The sequence below is a fragment of the Helianthus annuus genome, chromosome 17 (assembly GCF_002127325.2).
Source record: "Helianthus annuus cultivar XRQ/B chromosome 17, HanXRQr2.0-SUNRISE, whole genome shotgun sequence".
In the NCBI taxonomy this organism is placed as follows: domain Eukaryota; kingdom Viridiplantae; phylum Streptophyta; class Magnoliopsida; order Asterales; family Asteraceae; genus Helianthus; species Helianthus annuus.
Genome location: NC_035449.2, coordinates 14,976,034 through 14,999,457, shown reverse-complemented (window position 1 = coordinate 14,999,457; position 23,424 = coordinate 14,976,034). Strand labels below are relative to the sequence as shown.

Here is a 23,424-nt window from a genome sequence, read left to right as displayed (position 1 = left end):
AAAACGGTTTCGAGAAAACATAGTCTAACACATGAGTATGATTATGATTGATAAATGAACGCCGATCCGTTGAGTTAGTAGAAAAACCCGGCCCTAAAAAAGGCTCGCCTTTTATTTCGCTCAGAAATTTCTCTTCTTTGGATTTTTTTAAACACAGATCATGCAAAAGATCATGCACGCGACACACTTTCACGCCCCCGTCTGACCTTTTTTTGGTCAACCATCACCAGACTTCTATCAATAAGATCTACCAAATACTCCTCTGCTACATTTTCTGTACCTGGTTTTACAAAAGCCTCTGCAACCCACAGCCACATCAGCTTTCTGACATTAATCTCAAAGTCTTCCTTAAATGCTCCAAAATAAAGAAAGCATGATTTCAAGTGTCGTGGCAGGTGATTGTAACTTAATGATAATGTGTTCATGCATTGTTCTGAATCACTAACAATATAAGAACCTATACTATCTAAAACTTGAGTCCAGAACTCGACTGATTTCTCAGTCTTTGCAAGAAGCCCGGATATTACAAGAATCGCAAGTGGCAGGCCTCTACATCTTTCAGCAATTTGCTTCCCAGTTTCCTGTAGATTTGTAGGGCAAGTACCATCCTCTGCAAAAACTTTATGTCGCAACAGATCCCAGCTTTCCTCCACGGTTAAAAAACGAAGCCTGTGAATCGGGCTGTCTTGTTTGATGTTTGAGGCAACGTTCATAAGCCGACTGGTTACTAAAATTCTGCTTCCAAGATTGTCATCAGGGAAACAGATCCGTATTTCATTCCAGGCCTCTGCACTCCATATATCATCAATAACAATAAGATAACGTTTACCTTTTAATCGTTTGTAAATCAATTCACACAACTTTCCGATGTTCTTTTCTCCAGCTCCAGGCTCGATGGAAAGAGAATTACAAAGACTCAACAACAAATCCAGCTTTTGATATGTTTGAGAAACCGTAACCCAACCGCGAATATAAAAGTGGTATGTTACATAACTATCATAATAAGCTCTCTTTGCCAGAGTGGTCTTCCCAAGGCCTCCCATCCCAACAATGGAGATGATGTCTAGTTTCTTTTGATCGCCAACAAGTCTATCCAATATTTCTCTTGTTTCAACACCAAACCCAACAATCTTATCTTCTTTAGGTACTGCAATATTCACTCTTGATGAACTTCCTTCATCTTTCAAGACATTCGGCGCCTCATGATTTGCAAATTCCATCTCTCCTTTGATGGCTTGGATCTCTTGCATGATACCGTCAAAATCGAAACAAGGATCTTGGTCAAAATCAACATCAAACCCAACAATCTTATCTTCTTTAGGTACTGTGACATTCACTCTTGAAGCACTTCCTTCATCTTTCAAGACATTCGGCGCCGCATGATTTGCAGATTCCATCTCTCCTTTGATGACTTGGATCTCTAGCATGATACCGCCAAAACCATCATGAAACCGAACAATATTATCTTCACTAGGTACTGCAATATGCACTCTTGATGAACTTCCTTCATCTTTCAAGACATTCGGCGCCTCATGATTTACGTCGTCAAGATCCAAACACGGATCTTGGTTAAAATCTTTTGGATTCTTAACTGCAAAAGTAGAAACAAATGAATCAACCATATCTTCTACCTTGCTTGCTACATCTATGATCCTTATAACCAAAGCTTTCACTTTCGGGACTGTGTAACGAGTCTCCTCCGAATAAGAAAGAAACGTTCTTAATGAGGTTAGCTCCTTGTACAGCAACTCGAACCGATCCCTCTCTTTAAGAATCCATTGACTTTTGGAAATATGTGAAGGACAATTGAAGTCAATGAGCTGCTTCAATGTCTCTATTAGACAGTCCACGTCGGTGTCAATCATGTTTAGTGCGTAGATTTGTCCTCTAAAATCAAGAGCATGCTACTACTCAAGTTATAAATATATGTATGTATGTATCAACACCTGTGATCAAAAGTGTCATATTTAGAATCTAAAAGCTTTAAATCTACAGGTGGTAATGAAACTAGATAAATCAAACATTTGAGCAAAGCAATATTATATCCAGATGCAAGTAATTAATGAATTCAAAAAGAAAATATGTAAATATATGCAAAACCCTAATTTCAGTTATGAAAGGTCCATTCATTCTCAGGAGTTAAAGAGAGAAATATAACTTACATAATGATCAGGAAGAAGCAATTCGTAGAGCAGAACTTTGAAATGAAAATTATATATATATATGGAACCCATTAAGTGGGAGTTAACTTTGAAATCCATCTCAACCGTCGGATCATGCTGAGATTAAATCTCAGCCCTTTAAACTCCCAAAAATAACCACTCTAATGGAGGTTATTTGCAGTTTTCTGCTGGTGGTTTTGCTCCAGAAATTTAGGCCCATGATCTCCACTCCTCTTGCAAGTTTTCTCCAGAAATTTAGGCCCATGATCTTGTGCTATATAATGCACCTGCATGTAACAATTTCAAACATATTCGATCAAGCATTTCAGCAAAAAAAATGAAGCAAAGTATAACTGAACTCGAACTAGGCGACCAAAAGTGTTCTACCAATGAAAATCAACCTCCCTTAGCAACTTTATCGGGCACTTCAGCAAAGGTTAGTAAAAGCATTTGTTTACAAACCTGCTACTGTCCCTATCCATACACTAAACATTTGTATTGATTTTGTTGTTTTAGGAGATCAACGTCAACAATTTGACTGATGCGGATCAGAATCCGTTCATAAAAAGTGGACCAGAATGTTATCAGGTTTTTATTTTTATTTGATACTCTTAATATAAACTTAGATATTTCTATCATCAACAATTTTGATTGATTTTTTATTTTAGGAAATGAAACTTACCAGTTTGGATGATGAGCAGCAGAAAACGTTGGTTCATAATGGACCTGCATGTAATCAGGTTAATACCGTTAATATAAACTTATAACTCTTGATATGTTCATGATCATCAATTTTCATTGATTTCTTATTTCAGGAAATGGGACTTGCTAATTTGGATGATGAGCAGAAAACAATAAAAAAACATGGAGCAGCTTGTGATGAGGTATCTATTTCCAAACTATAAATTTCCAAATTTTTGTTGCTTTGATGGTTGTAAGATGTGTATTGGGTGTTTTTCAAAAAAAAAAGTTGTTTTTTTTAAGTTTTAACCCAAAGGTTTTTGTGTTTCTCATTTTAAACCTTTTGACATTTTTTAGTTTTAACCTAAAGTTTTCCAACAGCATCAAATGTAAGCTTTGATGTTAAACGCTCATACAACATGGTGTAAGAGTAAGATTTAGAAAACAAATTAAATAAAAAATTCAAGCAAGGAAATCGGTACACTCTTACTTTCTTTAGCATACATGACTTTGCCAACATAAGCTTCAAAAAACAAACTTCCAGGTTTGATGTTACCGAATTTTGTAATCTCCAACTCATCAAGGCGATCGAGCTTAACATACGTGTAGTCTTGCAAGTCAAAAAGGTTCTCATAGCAGTTTGTAACATTGCTTCTGTTGGACTATAGTTCATCTATCGAAAATTAATAAAAAAAACACATAAGAATAACAACATTAGTTAGCTAAACCAGGCAAAACTGACAGGTTGGGTCGGTTAACATGTCAACACAAGTTCTAACGAAATAAGTTGGATCAAAACAAGTGCTAACCATAATGGGTTCGACTTAAAGAAAGAAAAAAAGATCAAAATATGTTCACCGCTGTATTTCACTATACTTGCCCCATATCGTACGTAGTGCCGAGTTGAACCTAGCATTTTTTTATTTTTTAAATTAGTTTTTTAGAATTTTTTTTTATTTTTTTAATTATTTTTTCATCTCATGTTTACCCAAACCTACATTAACCTAAACACATCTTAACCCATCCTAACCCAAAACCCATCTTGACCCATTACCCAAACCCATCCAACTTGCCCACTTTGCCACCAGCCCACCACTAATTAAATCCAATAGATTTGGAATTTTGAAGTGAAAATACATAATTGGAGATTGTAAAAAATAAGTTGCCTTAAAATAAATGAATTGTAACCATAGGAAAACCTGTAACTTATTTAATCCTAAATTGTAGGAAGTGAGTGAGTGGGATTAAGACATGGTGATAGTGGGTAGAGTTAACCGCTCTTGTAAGTAAAAATAACTGCTTTCATTGAAGACTTTAAATATAGCTTCTATGTCATATTTCACTTTTACATTCATGCACTTCTCAAATCATTAAACAACGGTTAGTAAAGCTTCTCATTTTTATTGTTTATGTGTTTTAGATACATTGATATTTCTAATGCTGACTTTAATTCAGGATTACACGTATATAAAGATTCCTACATTCTTCCTACGTTCTCTTTAAACCCAGGTAAAGCTTCTCTTTTTTAATGTTTATTTATGTAGGGATTGTGTAGATAAAGCTTCTTCAAACTTTCAACATCTTCACTACAAAGTCCACAAGAACTAGAGAATTTTTAGGCATAACCTTTTCTTATTTAGGCATACAAATCTTAATACTACATGTTTTAGGCATAATATGCGTAGACTGAAAGAAGTTAAACGCATAAGGATCATATACCTGCGTCAGCACGTCATTTGTTTAACAAGCTGAAATCCACTCCAATATATTATGCCAGCCCAGATCCCATTTAGCAGCCTGAGTGCCTCCCATTTTGCCCAAATAAAGATACATTTAGGAACCTGAAAATTCCAACAAGTTCATTATATCAAAAAGTGTTTATGTATAAATAATAAAGAGCTATTACAACCTAAAAATCATGTATGTATTACTATATCAAAAAGTGTTTATGTATAAACGACGACCAAGTCTTAAATTATTCGGACTATAGCTGTAAATCTGAACATACATACTAAAATGCCTATTGTAAGTTTGTCTTATTGTTAATCATTTTCTAGCATACAAAATTATCTTTAGTGGAGACCCACTACTATGATTTCGTATGTCGATCTTATCAAGTGGACAAATATAAGTAGTTATTATCAAAGTTATTACAATATGAAAATCAGCATTCAATAGATACCCTACATGTATAGAATGATGTATAGTTTGTTAATTTTTGTAAAACCACCCGTAGTGAGGGTTTTGGGGCGTTTTTCCCAAAAAAAACGCCCCTTATCAACTGCCTTCCGAGGCTTTTTTTTTTCAAAAAAAGCATATGACGTCCTTTTTTCCACGCCTCTTCTTGAATTGTTTGGCCGACGACATGTATTCAACTTTTTGGTAGGCCAATACCCTTTTCCTGATGGTTTTTTTATATAATTTTTACACCAGTTTTAACATAATGCCCCACAATGCTCACATCCCTACTACAACCATTTTAGAAAAAAACGCCCTATAATACACTATTGCTGACTTGACTGACACATGACGTAAAATGCCCAAGGGTGGGAGCATTATTTGTGTCTTCCACTACACATGGTATAATTATTGTGAATTGTATATATTTTGTGAATGACCAGATTTAAATAAAGTGTAAATAACTAAACACTATTAGCTTTCTTTGCGTTTTTGAAAGGACACTTATTATCCAACGGTGTAGAAGTATAATAACCTTTTTTCCAATAGTTTTTAGATACATATATGCAAAGAGAACTGATACATTAGAGCAAGGATAAACGTGGTTTTTTTTTGTGGGGTGGCTCAATACGTATATTTTTTTAGAGTTTTCGGTAAAATCTACACTACGAAGCGGAAAAACAAGGGGCGGTGCACCCCTACCCATACTAAGATCCGCCCATTGAGTTAAGTAAATACTAGCCAAACCCGTTGAGTTACTATATAAATAGTTAAGACACTAACGGTGTATATAGTCACAAACGGTAGTCAAAATAAAACAACTTAAAGAAACATGCAATTCAAGCAAGAACGATTTAATAGATTGATATATATCCAATCCGTATTAAACAATAAAAAATATTAAATATCATGACTAATACAATTAACAAAAACTATGAAACCAAAATAATTATTAGGCTGTGATTAATGATTTCTCTTTGAACATTCTCATCTATCTGTAACCAAATCTCACCTCATTAAACAATTATCCAAAAAACCCTAATTAAAATTTCTCAATATTAACATAAACCCTAAAACAGAAACTCATGTCCAAGATTTTCACAAATTTTTCACAAGAACCAAACTTTGACAAAAAAAAAATGTTTTAATTTCAGAAATTCAACAAATCCCAAATTTCATCATTTAATTTTGCCCTAATTTCCTATTAAAACAAAAGATCTTCCAAGTAACTTAACAACAAGAATTACCTCAACTTGATGTTGCAATGATTGGATTATTTCATCAAAAACACCACCATGTTTTACCGGTGAACTTGTCGGAAGGAATTAAAGTCGCCGCGTATGTGCTCCGATCTCCGATCTCTCATGTTCTCCGATGTCTCTCTCTCTCTCTCTCTCTCTCTCTCTCTCTCTCTCTCTCTCTCTTTGGACAGGGCAGCGTATGTGCGGCGGGTTAAGATGAAGAGGGAGCTTGGGGTTGTGTGGGGTGACATGCGAGCAAGCACGGGACCCCGGTAGCCGGCCGTAACCGGTACCGGTCGCCGATGATCGGACAGAGAAAGCAGATGTCTGAAAGATGATGTCGGCTGCTGAATGTGTGTATATGGTTTTAGGGTTTTTAGTATAACACACTGACTTATATATTTAGTTTGAATAAATGGGTTGGGCCCAAGTGTAAATCAAACTCATTTTATTAGGTTAGAGATTATAAGCCCAATTATTATTATTTCTATTTCCAATTTTTATGTGCCAACAAAATGAGTTGGGTAAAATCAAATATATTAGAATTTAGTAAAGTACATGTCGGGTAAAACCGGGGTTAAGTACATGTCGGGTAAAACCGAGTCCAACAAAACGAGTTGGGTAAAATCAAATATATTAGAATTTAGTAAGGTTATAGAGACCTATTAATAATATCCTATAATTTTGAAGGCCTACTTATAAAATAAAATTACACAAACATGTGACATTGACTAAGAATTTTGATATACATTATAGGGATATTGGATTTAAATAATCTTAACTTTCACCAATTGACCAATAACAATGATTTTTACCGTACCACTCCCGACTTTCAACTTACCAAATAATAAATTGACCTTAATTTGAATTATGTATAGCAGCCCAAAGGCACAATAAATATAATATTCTTAAAGGGATTAAATTATGTTTTTATAATAAAATAATATGTTAACCTTATTTTGAATTCATATAAGTTGTAAATTTTTAAATCAATATCTTCAACTACTACAATTATAACAACACATTCAATTTTTGTTTTTTGTCATATAACATTAAAGTTGTAGGTCTAAATGTCTAATTGATAATGGATGTGCATTCCATCGTTGACTATTTTTCATCTCTCACACAATACGGAGTTTGGTATACCGTTACATTCGTTTGGGTCGAGTTTGTTTTGTCTATCGCTGGTGAAAACAAATTATTGGTTATCTTTCTCGATCAAGCCGTAAGTGTCATTTTTCTTTCTTTTTAAATAAAAATTTATTTCTTACTTAAATCACTAAAAATCTCTTCATCTTTCAGAGACAAAAAGTAGCCACATTCATCCCAGCATGTTTAATTCACTTTTACGATGACATGAATTTGGTTGGCAACATGTTTGTATTAAGTCGTTTCCAAATTGAAAACTTCGAATACAAAGAGTGGCCAAAACATGAAAGGCACATCTTGGTTTTTGGTGACTTCAAGATCGTAATTAGTGAATATACTAAACTTATTCCATTCTTGAGCCATGTCCCAAGAGGGTTCCGTCTGTATCCGTTAGTTCCCTCTATCAAAACTCTGATGCACGATAGGAGATCAGTTAAACTAATGATCGGTACATATAAGTTGTTCATTACACTTATATTTGTATATTATGCTTTTTTAATACATAATATAAAAAATAATTAACTTCGTTATAGATGTTGTAGGGAGAATTATCACGGGTGAGCGTATAAAGGATCATTTTCATTTTGTTATTCTTCTTCAAGACGTGACGTACGTTTTTATCTTTCAAAACTTTCAAACTTCTTTTTCTTTCTTTTTTTGGTATTTGTAAGTAAGATTTTTTTGGTTTCTAACAAAATTATTATTTGTGACAGCGGTCATATAATGCGGATATCTTTATACGACACGAGGCATACTGATATTCTAAAAACTTATAGGGAAATAAAACGAAAATCTATTTTGTATGTGTCTCGGGTCAAGTTGGTTCGTCAGCCCGAATGTATGTTATTACATATATAATCTCTTTAAATTTTTTTAATTACTTTCATTTAGTGTGTCGTATTATTTACTTACACGTGTTTTGTTCCACTTTTAGGGAATGTTTTACGCTCTACAGGCTTCAGTACGGTCGTGTTTGAACCAAACATGCCTGAGGCACATGATATTAGAATGTTCGGTTGTCGTCGTTGGAGTCCGTGTTCATGTTGAAACAATTTCCCACAGTGGTGCCTACCGTTTACTTTTGCATTAAAATGACACCATTTCATGTTTTGCCACTCTGTCATTTTTATTTTATATTGTTGTGTGGTTGTACACTGTTCACGTTCGTTTTCCTTTTATAAGTTAAAAATGGTGCTTTTGTTTATAATGTTGTTTAGATTTGTGTCCACTTAATGTGGGTGTTTGAGATTGCTTATTTTGAGCTCCTTTTAAGTTTTTGACCTCTTAAAAGTTAATAGGTCATTTTTATAGTTTTTGGATAATGTGTTTTGAGAACGAGGTTTAGTGGTTTGAAAAGAAGAAAAGAAAAAGTTAGATGGTTGCAACCTTTTCAAAAAAGGATATGGAAAAGAAGAAAAGGAAAAGCGTTGCTGAACACCCTCAATATACATTATCTTTGTTTGTTACACTGTTAGCGTAAGCCGTCCAACGAACGGGTATTAAACTAGTTACAAATGGAGTGGACCTAGCTAGCTAGGGGTTTTCAATCACCAAATTACCATGACTTGGTAAGAGCAATATTCAACGTCAACGGGTGATTATGTGGTACTGGTATGTCGGTCAGTCAAAATCAAATAATGCATTTGTTCCCTTTTCCTGCATTTTTTTTTTCCTGTTTCACTTGGTTAATTTTAATTTATTTTTGACATAGAAAAATGTAAATGTTTATGCTTATTTATTTATGTTTAAGTAATATGTTTTTAATACTTTTTATTTTAAAGTAAAATATAAATATAGAAAAATGTAAATGTTTATGCTTATTTATTTATGTTTAATTAATATGTTTTTAATACTTTTCATTTTAAAGTAAAATATAAATATAATTTATCTTTAGATTGTGGGTGTAGAAGAAGGTAGTCCAGGATGACCCTTCACATTACCTGTCACATCATCATCCAAGGAGGATGCCCCTTAAGGATGGACCAATGGTGTGAAGGATGTGTCTCCCCCTTTTTTATTTTTTATTTTTAAATTCAAAATATTTTTAAACATTAAATAACTTATAAAATGAAATCATTACATATTAAAAAACATTACATAACTTAAAAAAACCCTTAACTTCAAAAAAAAAAAAAAAAAATACTAGAATGCTAAAAATTAAAAATCCTAAGAATTCCATTTTTTGGCGATCTTTTTTTTTTTCATTTTACGCAAAACGTGACAGTCTTCTTTCGGATACGTGTTGATATCGGTTGTCATTATCTTCCACTCCTGTAGTTCTATTGCCTCTTGCTTCAACCGAACCCGTTCATCTACTCCATGTTGCTTCGCTTGTACCTTTTAAGCTGTGACATCGGTGTATGCTTTGAACTGAGACATCAAATCGTCCATTCTCGAACTGCCCTCCGATGAGGCTTGTTTTTTTGCAGCCGCTGCCTTTTTGGCTTTGTCCCTTCCAGGGGGACGTACCTCCTCTCGAACTACGTTCTCTTCGTCGTCAAATTCTGGCTCGTCATTTATATTTATTTGACAACGTGCGTCCGAACCCCCCCCCCCCCGCACTATAACTTCCAGTCTCCGAGGTTTTCGTTCGTTTAGCGCTTGCAACATCGTTTGGAACCGGCGCCCACGTCTTATTGGTTCACATAATCTCCCATGCCGGGACGTGTGGGAAAACCTGCCGATGCTCATACTCGTATCTATGCATTGCCTCTTTAAAAACGCTTTCGTCACTCTACCCACTTGGACGATTCACATATAAATTTTTACAATACCCGCAAAAGAACTTGAAACACATATACGTATATGTTCATCACTACATGTTACTCGTATCTACGAACTTGAAACTTGATTATTATCTGTATGCGTAAACCAATCTTTTCTTATAACAGTGGTTATTTGTGTATATTTCATTAGACTATGAATACATGTCTTATTATTCTATCGTCATTCATTAACAACATCTAACACTCATGTTGGTGTATTCTTATTCAACTTCTCAAGGGTGATGTATTCTTGTTCAACTTGAGGGAGCTAGATAACGTTAGTACTACCTCTAGGTTGGAAAACACTTTATTATGCATAACTTTTTAGTGTCGCGTTTATTCTTTATCATGCTATGTTTAATTGTGTGCTTGTTTCGTACGTTTGTTCGTAATGTGTTACCTAAATCTTGCTTTTTGTGTCTTTTGACCCACACACAACGGGATGAACTATGTGGAACATGCGACGAATCGAGTAGTTATGGGTGCACACGTAATTATAAAATTCAACGCATGGAAAGCATAGTAAGTTTTGTCGTGTGCCATAACATAGAACCTATTGTGATTAGGATTAACAAAACAAATGAAATGTGATACGGACATGGTGGATTGGTACTTCCTATATATAAGTGTTCTTAACGTTCTTCTTGTCACTTGAAGTTCTTAGACCGTGACTAATGTTAATGATATCAATTAGATTTGTCTAAACTCATTCTAAGCTAATCTTAAATAACCACTTGCCTTCATTCCAACTCCAAACGGTGCATCCCACCTTTGGAATACAAACTATACATCAACAATCTTTTCTTGCTCTCTCAAACAATTCAACATTTTTCATCCTCAACCTTGAACACACACAAACCTCATCACTTAATTTTTCTACAAAACACTCTTTTCCATTGTTTAGTTCTTTTGTTTCCTCTAAACTCAACATCATAAAATGTAACTCTTACATTTCAACCTTTCCAAGTATTCACGATATATCTAACAATTTTCTCTAATTAAATTTCGGGACGAAATTCTCAAAAGTATGGGAGACTGTAACATCTATAAAAAAATTAGTTCAATCCATAATTTATTTTTTTTTTATTTTGATTTTAACGATTTAAACCCTAAAATATTAAAAAAAAAAAACTTACATTTATGGTATTTAGTTATTTGTTCAAATTCTTGATAAACCTGTACACTTGAATTAAAAAGAAAAGAATCATATGATAATTTTATTTAGAATAATTTAATGCTGAAAATAAATAAAACAAATAATCATTTGAAAGATATGGTTGCTTACATTTAAAAATAGCATCATTAATTAGTGAATATCTTTAATTATATTTATTCTAATGCTGTTAATGTTTCTTCCATCAATCTTAATAAATATATCAAACATATAAATACATCATTCTGTTAATACTCTTAGAAATTGACCTTGTGTATGGATATATGGCATATGGCAGTCTATTAATTTAAATGTATTAGTATTTATCATGGTTGCAAAAGTCGTTAGGCGCTCCCTAGTCGGTCGACCGGGGAGTTGAGAGTACTCGGCATATGCGGAGAGTACTCGGGGAGTACTCGGACATGTTAAATTATAAATAAATTAGTTTTCGGAAATTAAATATTTGTCTAATAACATAAATTTACTAATATTTATAACAAAATACGTGAAAATGATATTTATTATTTAGTATGATAGTCATATAAATTATGTTTTATTATTTTTTAAGTCAAACTCGGCCCGAATTGACCTAATAGATCCGATTTTGGCCAAGTTTAACCGCATTTGATCGATTCCGAGTAATTAGGCGGAGTTAGAGAAAGTCGCATCGGCAGCATACCTTGTAGCGACTACTCGGAGAGTACTCGGCCTTGGAAACCTTGTTTTACAACCATGGTATTTATTAAACATATATACTAAATTACAATGTGGGTTATAGGATGTTAATATCAAAATCACTGGTATATATTATTTTATTTTAATAAAAAATATTATTAACTTAATCATTAGAGTTAATTACTGTTTTCGTCCTTGTGGTTTGTCAAAAATCACTATTTCAGTCCATTGGTTTAATAAATGGCGATCTCAGTCCCTGTGGTTTCACTTTTGTAACTATTTCAGTCCATGTGATTTCACTTTCCTAACCATTTCAATCCATTTATTCTGTTAGTACAGGGACTGAAATGGTTACGAGGTGGACTGAAATGGTTACGAAAGTGAAACCACAGGGACTGAAATCGCAATTTTTAAACTAATGGACTGAAATAGTGATTTTTGACAAACCACAGGGACGAAAACAGTAATTAACTCTAATCATTATCTATATGTTTTGTGTACTCCGTAAGGTATTATCGAATCATTATAGTTTATTTTTAATATGAAAAGTTTCCAGATAATATGTATTTATATTAAAAAATTTAAATATTAAGAGTTTAATTAATTAGTTGAAAAATCACAAGATTATCATATAAATATATCTATAGGATTAGGTTCAAGAGTGAACACTAGTGTAGATTGCGAACTGAGTGAACTAATCCTGGCCATACACGTGTGTAGATAAATGGCCAGGATTTGATGTTGAAATACACTAGTGTATTTTACGATTTGATGATGTGATCCTGGTCTACACGTGTGTAGATCAATGGTCAGGATTTGTTCACTCAGTTCACAAATACACTAGTGTTCACTCTAGAACCCCACCCTATATCTATATCTTTATTTTCATAATTATCTTTTAAAAGACCAAAGAGAATAAAGAGAAGCAAATAAGATAGAAGGAAAGTAGTCTTAAACAACACATAAGGATAAAACTCCTAAACTATAGACTAGGTAAAAGCATTCCTACTTTTCCTAATTCCCTATAGTTATGCCTCTGATACCAATATGGTATCAGAGTATTCCTACTATAGACTAGGTAAAAGTATAGCAATTTTCCTAATTCCCTGTAATTATGGTTCTGATACCAATCTGTCACACCCCAACCAATGGCGGACACATCGGGATGAGACGAACAAATTGCTCAAAGCATCATAACACTATTGTGACAATATAATTTAAATCAAATTTCATAAAATACTAAAATGTCATACATCGTTCAAATAAATCGAACATGAAACAATTGTTCAAACATAATTTATTTTATAGGTGAGTTTCTAGTCCACCCTAATCTTGTTTCTTCAACATCTTGTCTATCAACCTGCAACATGTATTAAAATAATGATCAACAAAATATGCTGGCGAGTATACAAGTTTGATACATAGCATAGTAGAATAAAGTGTTTAAATGTGCTCATATCCAACATGAATAAGATGATGCAAGTTAACAGTTATGCCGAAATGATGTTACTCTACATGCTCAAACCAAAGTTTCCAACGCAATTAAAGTGCCTATCCCAAGAGTCTAGCGGGATGGTTAACATGTTTAACTTAACAATACCCAAAAGAATAATGGGCGGGGCGTTACAACCTATAGCGCTATAATTGTTAAGGTAGGCTTGATCGAAGTTAATGAGCATATAGTCATGAAGTGTTTACATTAGCATCACATGTCACTACTAGAAAACATGGTTTTTGTCATGTAGTTTTTGGTTACAAAATGGTAGCAATTTCCTTGTTGTCACCAGTTTGCCACCGAAAATACGGTGACAAAAACATCCGTGTCAATTGCCCTAATGCCACCAAATAGCCACCATTTTTATATTTTGCTACCTTATTTTACCACCACAAAATTGGTCAAAATTATTTGCCACCGCTTCATGTTTGCTACGCTCCGCCTTGTTTGCCACCAAGTTGTGACACGTTTTGATACCATTTAGCAACTGATATTGCCACCATTTAGCCATCGGTTTTTGCACGTTTTGATACCATTTAGCCACCGATATTGCCACCACTTAGCCACCGATATTGCCACCATTTAGCCACAATCTTTTACCACTTAGCCATTGATATTGCCACCATTTAGCCACCATTTGCTACCATTTATTTGCTGCCATTTACTGATTACTGGAATATTGGTTTGGTTTGGAATATTGGTTTTTAATTTAGATTTTTTTTTCTCCCTGCAATTTTCATCAAAATTACATATCAATAAAACTACAAATAAAATAAAAAAAGTCTAATAAAATCCAAAAATTATATAAAACATCTCGTTTTCAAAAGCATATAAAAAATACCAACTAAAACATAAAATAACTAAAATTATACAAATAAGATAAACATCTAACATTCAAAACCAAGTGTTTATAGCCTATGTTCGAACTGTAGCTGTTAACATAGCTTCAATTTGTGACATCCTATCAAACATAGCATCTTTATCCACCTTATCTTTTTCTTTTTCAGCCAACAACCCGCAATAATTCCATTGAACCTTTCTTTTTCTTCATCTTTTTCCTTAACGAGCTCCTTGATAACTAAGTTCAACTTTTCAATCTATAAAACAACCAATGAATAGAATCAAGAAATCAGAATTAACGAAAAGCAATAATGGGTCAAGTTGGTTCGTTACTGCCTTTAGCCGGTGCCCATGTAGGTCTATCATCCATAATCACATTTCGTTACAATTCCTTCAAAAAAATCTTACTAATCTGAACATTGACCATCACTTCCATTTGACCACAAAAAGTCAGCTAAAAGTCAAAGATAAACAAACCAACCTTGAAACCATAGCAGCAACAGCCCCAGCCCCAGCCCACAAATGCTTTGTAGTATTCATAGCAGCACGCTTCCTTCTCACTCTCAAACTAACCTTCTTCTTCTCCTCCACCACCACACCGCCGCCGTCACCCACCGTCGCCGCCACAAACTGTTTTGTCGAATGTTTACCCACACCCTCATCACTCCCCTTAACTGACAAACTAACTGACAAAAACCCGATTTCCAAATCATAACTTTTTTAATACATGCAATGAAGTCGACCAAGCTCAAAAGTATCAATTAATTAAAAGGCATGGTGACTCAATTAAAACAAGTTAATAGGTAGTTCTAAAGCAACGATCTCGTAAGAGTGATCTATTTGATGGGAAAAACGCGTGAAACCCGGTCACAAACGGTAAACACAAACGCGGAAGCAAACTTCGTTTGACCAACAATTTTCCCAAACTTGAATGAACCTATGAGGATGCAAACAAATAGGGTATATCGACTACAATCTAAACAATCCGAAAACAATAACAAGAACACCAAATTTTAGCGTGGAAAACCTCTCAAAAACGAGAGTAAAAACCATGGGACTACTAGAGCCGCTTCAAATCCACTATCACCAAATTAGAGCAATACAAAGTCTTCCCTAGGTATACTAGAGGCATACAATAATCATCATACACCTGGAATCAACAAATTCAAGCATATGGAATCAAAATACAAAGACAAAAGAAGGAATATCACCAAAATTCTGCAGCAGCAAACAGAGGCTGTGCAGACAGACTTCCGGACGTGATTGAGACAAACTGACCGTTGGATAAGGTCGCCCTGATGTCGTGATGACTGTGTACAAAAATCAGAGTGATCCAACGGTTCAATCTCCGGGAAGTCGACGACCTCTGCAGCTAGGTTTTAAAGTGACGGAAATTGCTTCTTCTTTTGTGTGAGAGCTTTTGTGTGTGTTTTTAGGGTGTTAGGCTGTTAGCAGCTGAAACCCCTACTACTCCCTTTTAACCATACATGAAAAATAAGAGTGGGCCATAAAAATAATTGTTGGGCTTCCTCATGGGCCCAAAAAACCCAACAATTCTCCCTTTTTTGGCCTATGAGGAAGAGTTCGCCATACCGGCGATCGAGCAACAAACCTTCAACTTTTCCCTTGCTAAAGCTTTAGTCAACATATCGGAACCATTATCATCGGTATGAACTTTATCAAGTTTAAACAACTTGTATTCAAGAGCATCTCTAATCCAATGATACTTCACATCAATATGTTTTGTTCTCTTATGAAACATAAAATTCTTAGCAAGGTGAATAGCACTTTGATTATCACAAAGAACCACGTAGCGTTGTTGCATAAAGCCAAGCTCCTGCATAAACCTTTTCAACCACAACAGTTCTTTACATGCTTCTGTTGCTGCCACATACTCAGCCTCAGTTGTAGACAAAGCAACACACTTTTGCAGTCTTGACTGCCATGAGACAGCTCCCCCTGCAAAAGTCATCAAATATCCAGAAGTGGATTTCATGTTGTCTTTGTTTCCTGCCAAATCAGAATCTGTATAACCAACAAGCATTGGATCTTCATTCCCAAATGTTATACCCAATTTGGAAGTACCACGCAGATACCTAAGAATCCACTTAACCGCATCCCAATGCTTCTTACCAGGATTTGACAGAAACCGATTAACAACACCTACTGCATGGGTAATATCAGGTCTTGTACACACCATTGCATACATCAAGCTTCCAACCGCTGACGCGTATGGAACTTTTTCCATGTCTTCAATCTCTTCCTTCGAAGAAGGGCAATCTTTATCGGTTAGTTTAAAGTTGGGAGTAAGAGGTGAACTAACCGATTTGGCTTTATCCATGTTGAACCTGCGAAGTACCTTCTCAATGTATTGCTCTTGTGACGTGTGCAACTTCTTTGAAGCTCTATCTCTAGTAATCCGAATACCAAGAATTTGTTTTGCTGGCCCCAAGTCTTTCATAGAGAACGACTTGCTCAATTCCTTCTTCAGCTGAACAATTCTCTCTGCATTCTTGCCTACAATCAACATGTCATCAACATAGAGTAATAAAATGATAAAATCATCACCACCAAACCTCTGAAAGAAAACACAGTGATCTGAAATAGTCTTTCGGTAGCCTTGCTTCCCCATAATAGACTCAAATTTCTTGTACCACTGTCTTGGTGCTTGCTTCAACCCATAAAGACTTTTCTGAAGCTTACAGACATAGTCTTCTTTACCTTTAACCTGAAAACCTTCAGGTTGCTCCATATAGATTTCTTTATCCAAGTCACCGTGAAGGAAAGCTGTCTTGACATCCATTTGCTCAACCTCAAGATCAAGACTAGCTGCCAAACCAAGAATCACCCGAATGTAACACATCTTCACGACTGGAGAGAAAATCTCATCAAAATCAATACCCTTTCTTTGACTGGACCCTTTAACCACCAATCTGGCTTTGTACCTAGGCCGCGAGGTATGTTCTTCAGTCTTCACTTTGTAGACCCACTTGTTCTTCAAAGGTCTTTTACCCTTGGGCAACTTTACTAACTCAAAGGTATTGTTCTCATACAAGGAATTCATCTCATCTTGCATGGCTTCAACCCACTCCCTTTTATGTTCATCTTCCATGGCCTCTTCATAACACTCGGGCTCTCCCCCGTTAGTGAGCAAGACATACTCATTAGCAGAATAACGGGTGGAAGGATGACGGTTTCTTGTAGACCGTCTGAGTGGGATAAATGTTGGCATACCTGGTACTGGTAACTCTGGATGAGGACCCTCATCTAACTCTTGTTGCTCTGGAATATCATGATTATCAGTACCGTGTTGTTCATCATGTTGAATATCATCTTCATTATGCGGCTTAGAGTGCTGTGGAGGAACTGGATCCAAATCAGTAAGATCATCAGTATGTTGAGGAACTATCTTTGTCTTCTCAATATCTTTCAAACTTTGATCTTCAATAAAATCAGCATCGAAACTTCTTATGAGTTTCTTCGAGATTGGATCATAAAACCTGTGTCCAAACTCATCTCCCCTATAACCAACGAATATACATGGCTTGGTCTTTACATCAAGCTTTGTTCTTTCATCTTTGGGAATATGCACAAAAGCCTTGCATCCAAAGACCCGCAAATCATCGTATGAAACATCTTTGCCACTCCAAACCCTGTCAGGAACATCAAAAGACAAAGGAACACAAGGAGTACGATTAATAACATTTACTACGGTGTTCAAAGTTTCACCCCAAAAGGAATTAGGCAACCCTGCATGTGACAACAGACATCTAACCCTTTCAGCCAATGTTCTATTCATCCGCTCTGCTAGACCATTCAATTGTGGTGTCTTTGGAGGAGTCTTTTGGTGCCGAATACCTTTCTCTCTACAATAAGCATCAAAAGGACCAATGTACTCACCTCCATTATCTGTTCGAATACACTTGAGCTTCTTCTCAGTTTGTCTCTCAACTAAGGCATGAAACTGCTTAAACACATCTAATACTTGATCTTTAGACTTCAAAGTATAGGCCCAAACTTTTCTCGAATGATCATCGATAAAAGTGACAAAGTACAAGCAGCCCCCAAGTGTTCTAGTCTTCATAGGACCACAAACATCCGAATGTATTAAATCAAGTATATTGTCTCTCCTATGAGGAGGGTGACTCTTGAAAGAAACTCTTTTCTGTTTACCTGCCAGACAATGAGAACACTTCTTCAAATGAACATCGTGCAAATCGGGCAAGGCATTCTTCTTCAACAAAATAGACATCCCTTTTTCACTCATGTGAGCAAGTCTCCTATGCCACAAGTCGGTCATATCGGCATTCACTAACAAATTGACCGAGTCTTTGGAGATTTCGGATGTGTTCTATATAACTTTGAACTTCTTTTACATTTTGCCACGATCAAAGAACCACGAGTGAGTTTCCAAACACCATCACCAAAGGTACTATGGTAACCATCATCATCAAGTAAACCTGCGGAGATCAAATTGAGTCTAATATCTGGAACATGTTTTACATTGTGTAAAACTAACTCCATCCCAGTGTCAAACTTCAAGCAAACATCCCCAACACCTACAATCTTTGATAGCCCGTTATTACCCATCTTAACAACCCCAAAATCACCAGGTGTGTAAGATGAATAAAATTCCCTTTGTGATGTCACATGACACGTAGCACCACTGTCAACAACCCAACTCGAATCATCACGTGCAATGTTCACCATATCATAATCACAACAAATGAAGAACTCTTCGGTAGCAGTATTAACTTCAGCTGTGTCATTGCCACCATCATCCTTTTTATGATTGTTCTTTTGATTGTTGTAATTAGCTTTCTTGTTCTCCCTTTTTAATTGTCTGCAAAATTTAATTGTGTGTCCTTTCCTACCACAATGATGACACTCATAATCAGCAAACTTACCTCTGGACTTACTACGATGCTTCCCTTTGTTACTCGGACCTTTACTTTGACTTATCCCCCTGCTTTCTGTGACTAAGACATCCGAATGTGAAGAGGAACCCTGTGATTTTCTTCTCATCTCTTCATTTAAAATACCGCTTTTAGCCATTTCCATAGTAATAATACCATTTGCTGCAGAGTTGGACAATGATGTCCTAAAAGTCTCCCAAGAATCCGGTAAAGTACCAAGAAGCCATAAGCCTTGTACCTCGTCTTCAAACTTGATACCCATTCCTGCAAGCTGATTAATAATACCCTGAAAAACATTCAAGTGATCAGTAACAGGAGTTCCATCATTGTACTTCAAGTTAATCAACTGTTTAATCAAGAACAGTTTATTGTTTCCGGTCTTCCGAGCATACAACTCCTCAAGCTTGTTCCACAAAGTACGAGCGTGAGTCTCACCGCTAATATGGTTCAAAACATTATCATCAACCCATTGGCGAATATAACCACAAACCTTTCTGTGCAATATATTCCACTCTTCATCTGTTTTATCACCCGGTTTGTCGGTATTAAAAACAGGCATATAATAATCCTTAATATAAAGGAGATCTTCCATCTTGCCTTTCCAAACATGATAATTAGAACCATTCAAATTCACAATCCTACTTGTATTAGCTTCCATCGTTCAATCAAGTTTCAACCCAATAACAAGAGCCTATGGCTCTGATACCACTATGATGGGAAAAACGCGTGAAACCCGGTCACAAACGGTAAACACAAACGCGGAAGCAAACTTCGTTTGACCAACAATTTTCCCAAACTTGAATGAACCTATGAGGATGCAAACAAATAGGGTATATCGACTACAATCTAAACAATCCGAAAACAATAACAAGAACACCAAATTTTAGCGTGAAAACCTCTAAAAAACGAGAGTAAAAACCACGGGACTACTAGAGCCGCTTCAAATATCACCAAATTAGAAAAATACAAAGTCTTCCCTAGGTATACTAGAGGCATACAATAATCATCATACACTTGGAATCAACAACTTCAAGCATATGGAATCAAAATACAAAGACAAAAGAAGGAATATCACCAAAATTCTGCAGCAGCAAACAGAGGCTGTGCAGACAGACTTCCGGATGCGATTAAGACAAACTGACCGTTGGATAAGGTCGCCCTGATGTCGTGATGACTGTGTCCAAAAATCAGAGTGATCCAACGGTTCAATCTCCGGGAAATCGACGATCTCTGCAGCTAGGTTTTAAAGTGACGGAAATTGTTTCTTCTTTTGTGTGAGAGATTTGTGTTTTTAGGGTGTTAGCAGCTCAAACCCCTACTAATCCTTTTTAACCATACATGAAAAATAAGAGTGGGCCATAAAAATAATTGTTGGGCTTCCTCATGGGCCCAAAAAACCCAACACTATTCTTAAGCTCCCTTTTAGGTGAACATTACCCAAGTGAAAAGAAATACAATGTAACACTCGAAAAACAGAATGCACTTCGAAGTTCAATTCAATCAGTCATATCACTCAAGCCTTCAACATCATATACAATAATCAACATCTAAATTTGTTCTAATCACGTATAGTCAGGCAATGAAGTCAAAATAAGAGAAACCTACATAAAACCTTAACAACCCTAATTTGAAAAATTATTTGTGATTCAATCAGAGCTAACATTTTTTATACAATTCACAAACAATAGGTTAATTTCTTCGATATTATCAAGCGTAGGAAACTAAATAAACCTGTGCAATCGACTCTGTTTCCCACGGGTTGAACATGTTGTAGTGTCGTTTTTTCTTCCTCTTCAGTCTTCACAACCGACCACCACAAACCGCCCAACATTCAACATCATCGGTCATGTGGCCGTCTTCCGGTAATGCTAAGAGAGGTTTCTTATCATGTTTATTTTAGTGATCTCTTGCCCTGGTGGTGATTTTATAGTTAACCGCAATGTTGTAGAATCTAAAAATTGAAACAAAAGCAAAATCCACACCTCATATTAAGAACATCAATACGTTGGTCGCAGTTAAGAAAACAAAATGATTTGCTTGTTGCTGAAGTCTAATCATTTCCATGTGATTCAGGGGAGATCATTGACAGTGAGGGGGAGCGGAGGATGATTCCATCGGTGATGGTTGAGCGGAGGATGATTCGATCAATGATGGTGGAGCAAAGTTTATGGTTCTAGTGATTTTGGGGAGAAACTTCAGAATCAAAACCTAGATCTGATAACATAATTGATATTCACGCTTAAATTTTGGGCGAGCGGATAAATTTTTGATATTTTTGTTAAATTTTTCTCTCTAAATTGTGACCATGTGACGTGATGATGGCAAGCTGAATGGCGGTAAAAAACCAGTGGCAACTTTCATAAAACGTTATATTTTTATAGATATTTGTCACCATTGTACGGCCGTATTATATAAATTATTATTATTTTGGATATTTGAGATGTATTTGCTACCAATAATATTTTGGTTGAAAATGGTAACTGATTTTGCTACCATTTTCTTTCGGTTGCAAATTTTGGTGGCTATTGCCTAGTTTTCTAGTAGTGTGTATAACAAGAATCAAACATTTCATGTGTAATTTGGATAGAGTGTGAATAAATGTAGTTTAACGTGTTTGTGTAATTTGCATAAGAATACAAGTTGCACCCAAAAGTGTTTAAAAAATGAAAATGGGATCATGTATACTCACATTGATTGCGTTGCGTTTTCTTGTAAAAGCACACGAGTAAGGATCGGAGGATTCCAAGAGAACCATGGTAAGAGATTATCCGAGTTGGGTCAAGTCGAGTTCGTCGAAAGCTCCGGTGTGTTCTTCTTTTAAAACCGAACAAGAATGAGGATCCGGCAGCGAATACGTGTGACATGATTCTAGTCGTGAACTCCGAAAGTCTCCGGCGATTTCTGACGAGCACTTCGAACTCCGGCGAACGTCTAAATTCTCCGACAGTTGCGGGTTCCTTCGACGAACGAAACGTAATGAAAGGGGATCTCCGCAGGGCCGTTCCGAGGTTTTTGGAGACCCTAAGCGAACTATGAAGTAGGGGACCTAATTCGCCGATAAATTCTCCTCCAATCCTGACGCAATGGGTGATTGCCTACTTTTTTCGTTTCGTGATAGCCGCTATCCTAGAAATTGAAAGCAGGTTGCGATGGGAAGTGGGAACGATGATTGCGGCTGTATTTAGGGGCTTTAGGCCGCTAGATATTGATGATTAGGTCGATGCTTGTTGTGTTGTAATAGTTGGAAATCAAGGCGAAATGGGTTTTGAAACTTGACATTTTTTTGCTAAACAATATTTATTTTGGACTCCTTGAATGAAAAATCAGTTTAGTTTTGAAATAAACGTATTTATTTGGGCCTAATACATACATCTAGTATATATAATTTTTTTTAAACTTGGAGGCCCTTATTTTTTGGTGGCCCTAGGCCCGTGCCTAGGTTGCCAAGCCTATAGAGCCGGCCCTGGATCTCCGTGGTGATTTTGGACGTCTCCGGCGGAACTCCGATCTCCAGCGACGTACTCGTGTTTTCCAGTCGCGTCTGGTTCCTCCGGCAAGTGCTTGAAGTGTAACGAAAAGTGGTTGTGTATGTTTGTCGAAACAGATTTGTGTGGGGTAAAATGGAGGTGAAGTCTTCGGGTTTTTATAGCGTTGGAAGGTCCCACAATATATGGAAACAATCCTTGATTGACGAAGAAAAAGGAAACGCAGAATAATCGAATCACCGAACAATCAGGAGAGCAAAAAAGGAAAGAGTTTGTGATGTACGCGTTTACGAGTTTGGCCGCAAAGTGAAAAAGGAAATTCAAATGTAACCAGTTATTAAATGTTAAACCTTCATAAATTAAATCGATTTCAAGACATGTCTCAGCGGTTAAGGTGTTGCTTGGCGAGTGAGGCTACCCGGGTTCGATCCTCACGGGTCACCTATTTAACTTTTTTTAGTTTTTAGCAAGTTTCACCTTTTGACAGAACTGGTCCCTGCACTTTATCTTTGGAAAAGTACCAGATTAGTCCCTTAATTTTAGGGAGTAAATTAAATTGTTAAATTAACTTGATTTAGTTTAGATTTCCTAACTAACTTAACATAACTAACTAGGTTAACTTGTATCACCTTAACTAACTTTAAAATCTAACGAGTCTAACTAGATTATTTTTATAAAAGTAAA

General features: G+C 35.8%; 1 protein-coding gene and 1 long non-coding RNA gene across 2 annotated transcripts; one reads left to right on the top strand and one right to left on the bottom strand.

Annotated features, from left to right (window-relative positions):
* Window positions 1-7: 7 nt before the first annotated feature.
* Window positions 8-2,189, bottom strand: LOC110922050 (putative late blight resistance protein homolog R1B-17). Its single transcript, XM_022166374.2, has 2 exons — window positions 2,163-2,189; window positions 8-1,946 (listed from the first exon to the last, which is right to left on the bottom strand). Exon 2 carries the CDS (start codon window positions 1,863-1,865, stop codon window positions 171-173), a length of 1,695 nt encoding a protein of 564 aa, XP_022022066.1. The 5' UTR covers window positions 1,866-1,946; window positions 2,163-2,189; the 3' UTR covers window positions 8-170.
* Window positions 2,190-2,446: 257 nt separating this feature from the next.
* LOC110922051 lies at window positions 2,447-4,734 on the top strand. Its single transcript, XR_002582835.2, has 5 exons — window positions 2,447-2,598; window positions 2,679-2,750; window positions 2,848-2,902; window positions 2,978-3,046; window positions 4,299-4,734. It is a non-coding gene; the product is annotated as an uncharacterized LOC110922051 (long non-coding RNA).
* The last annotated feature ends 18,690 nt before the right edge of the window (window positions 4,735-23,424 follow it).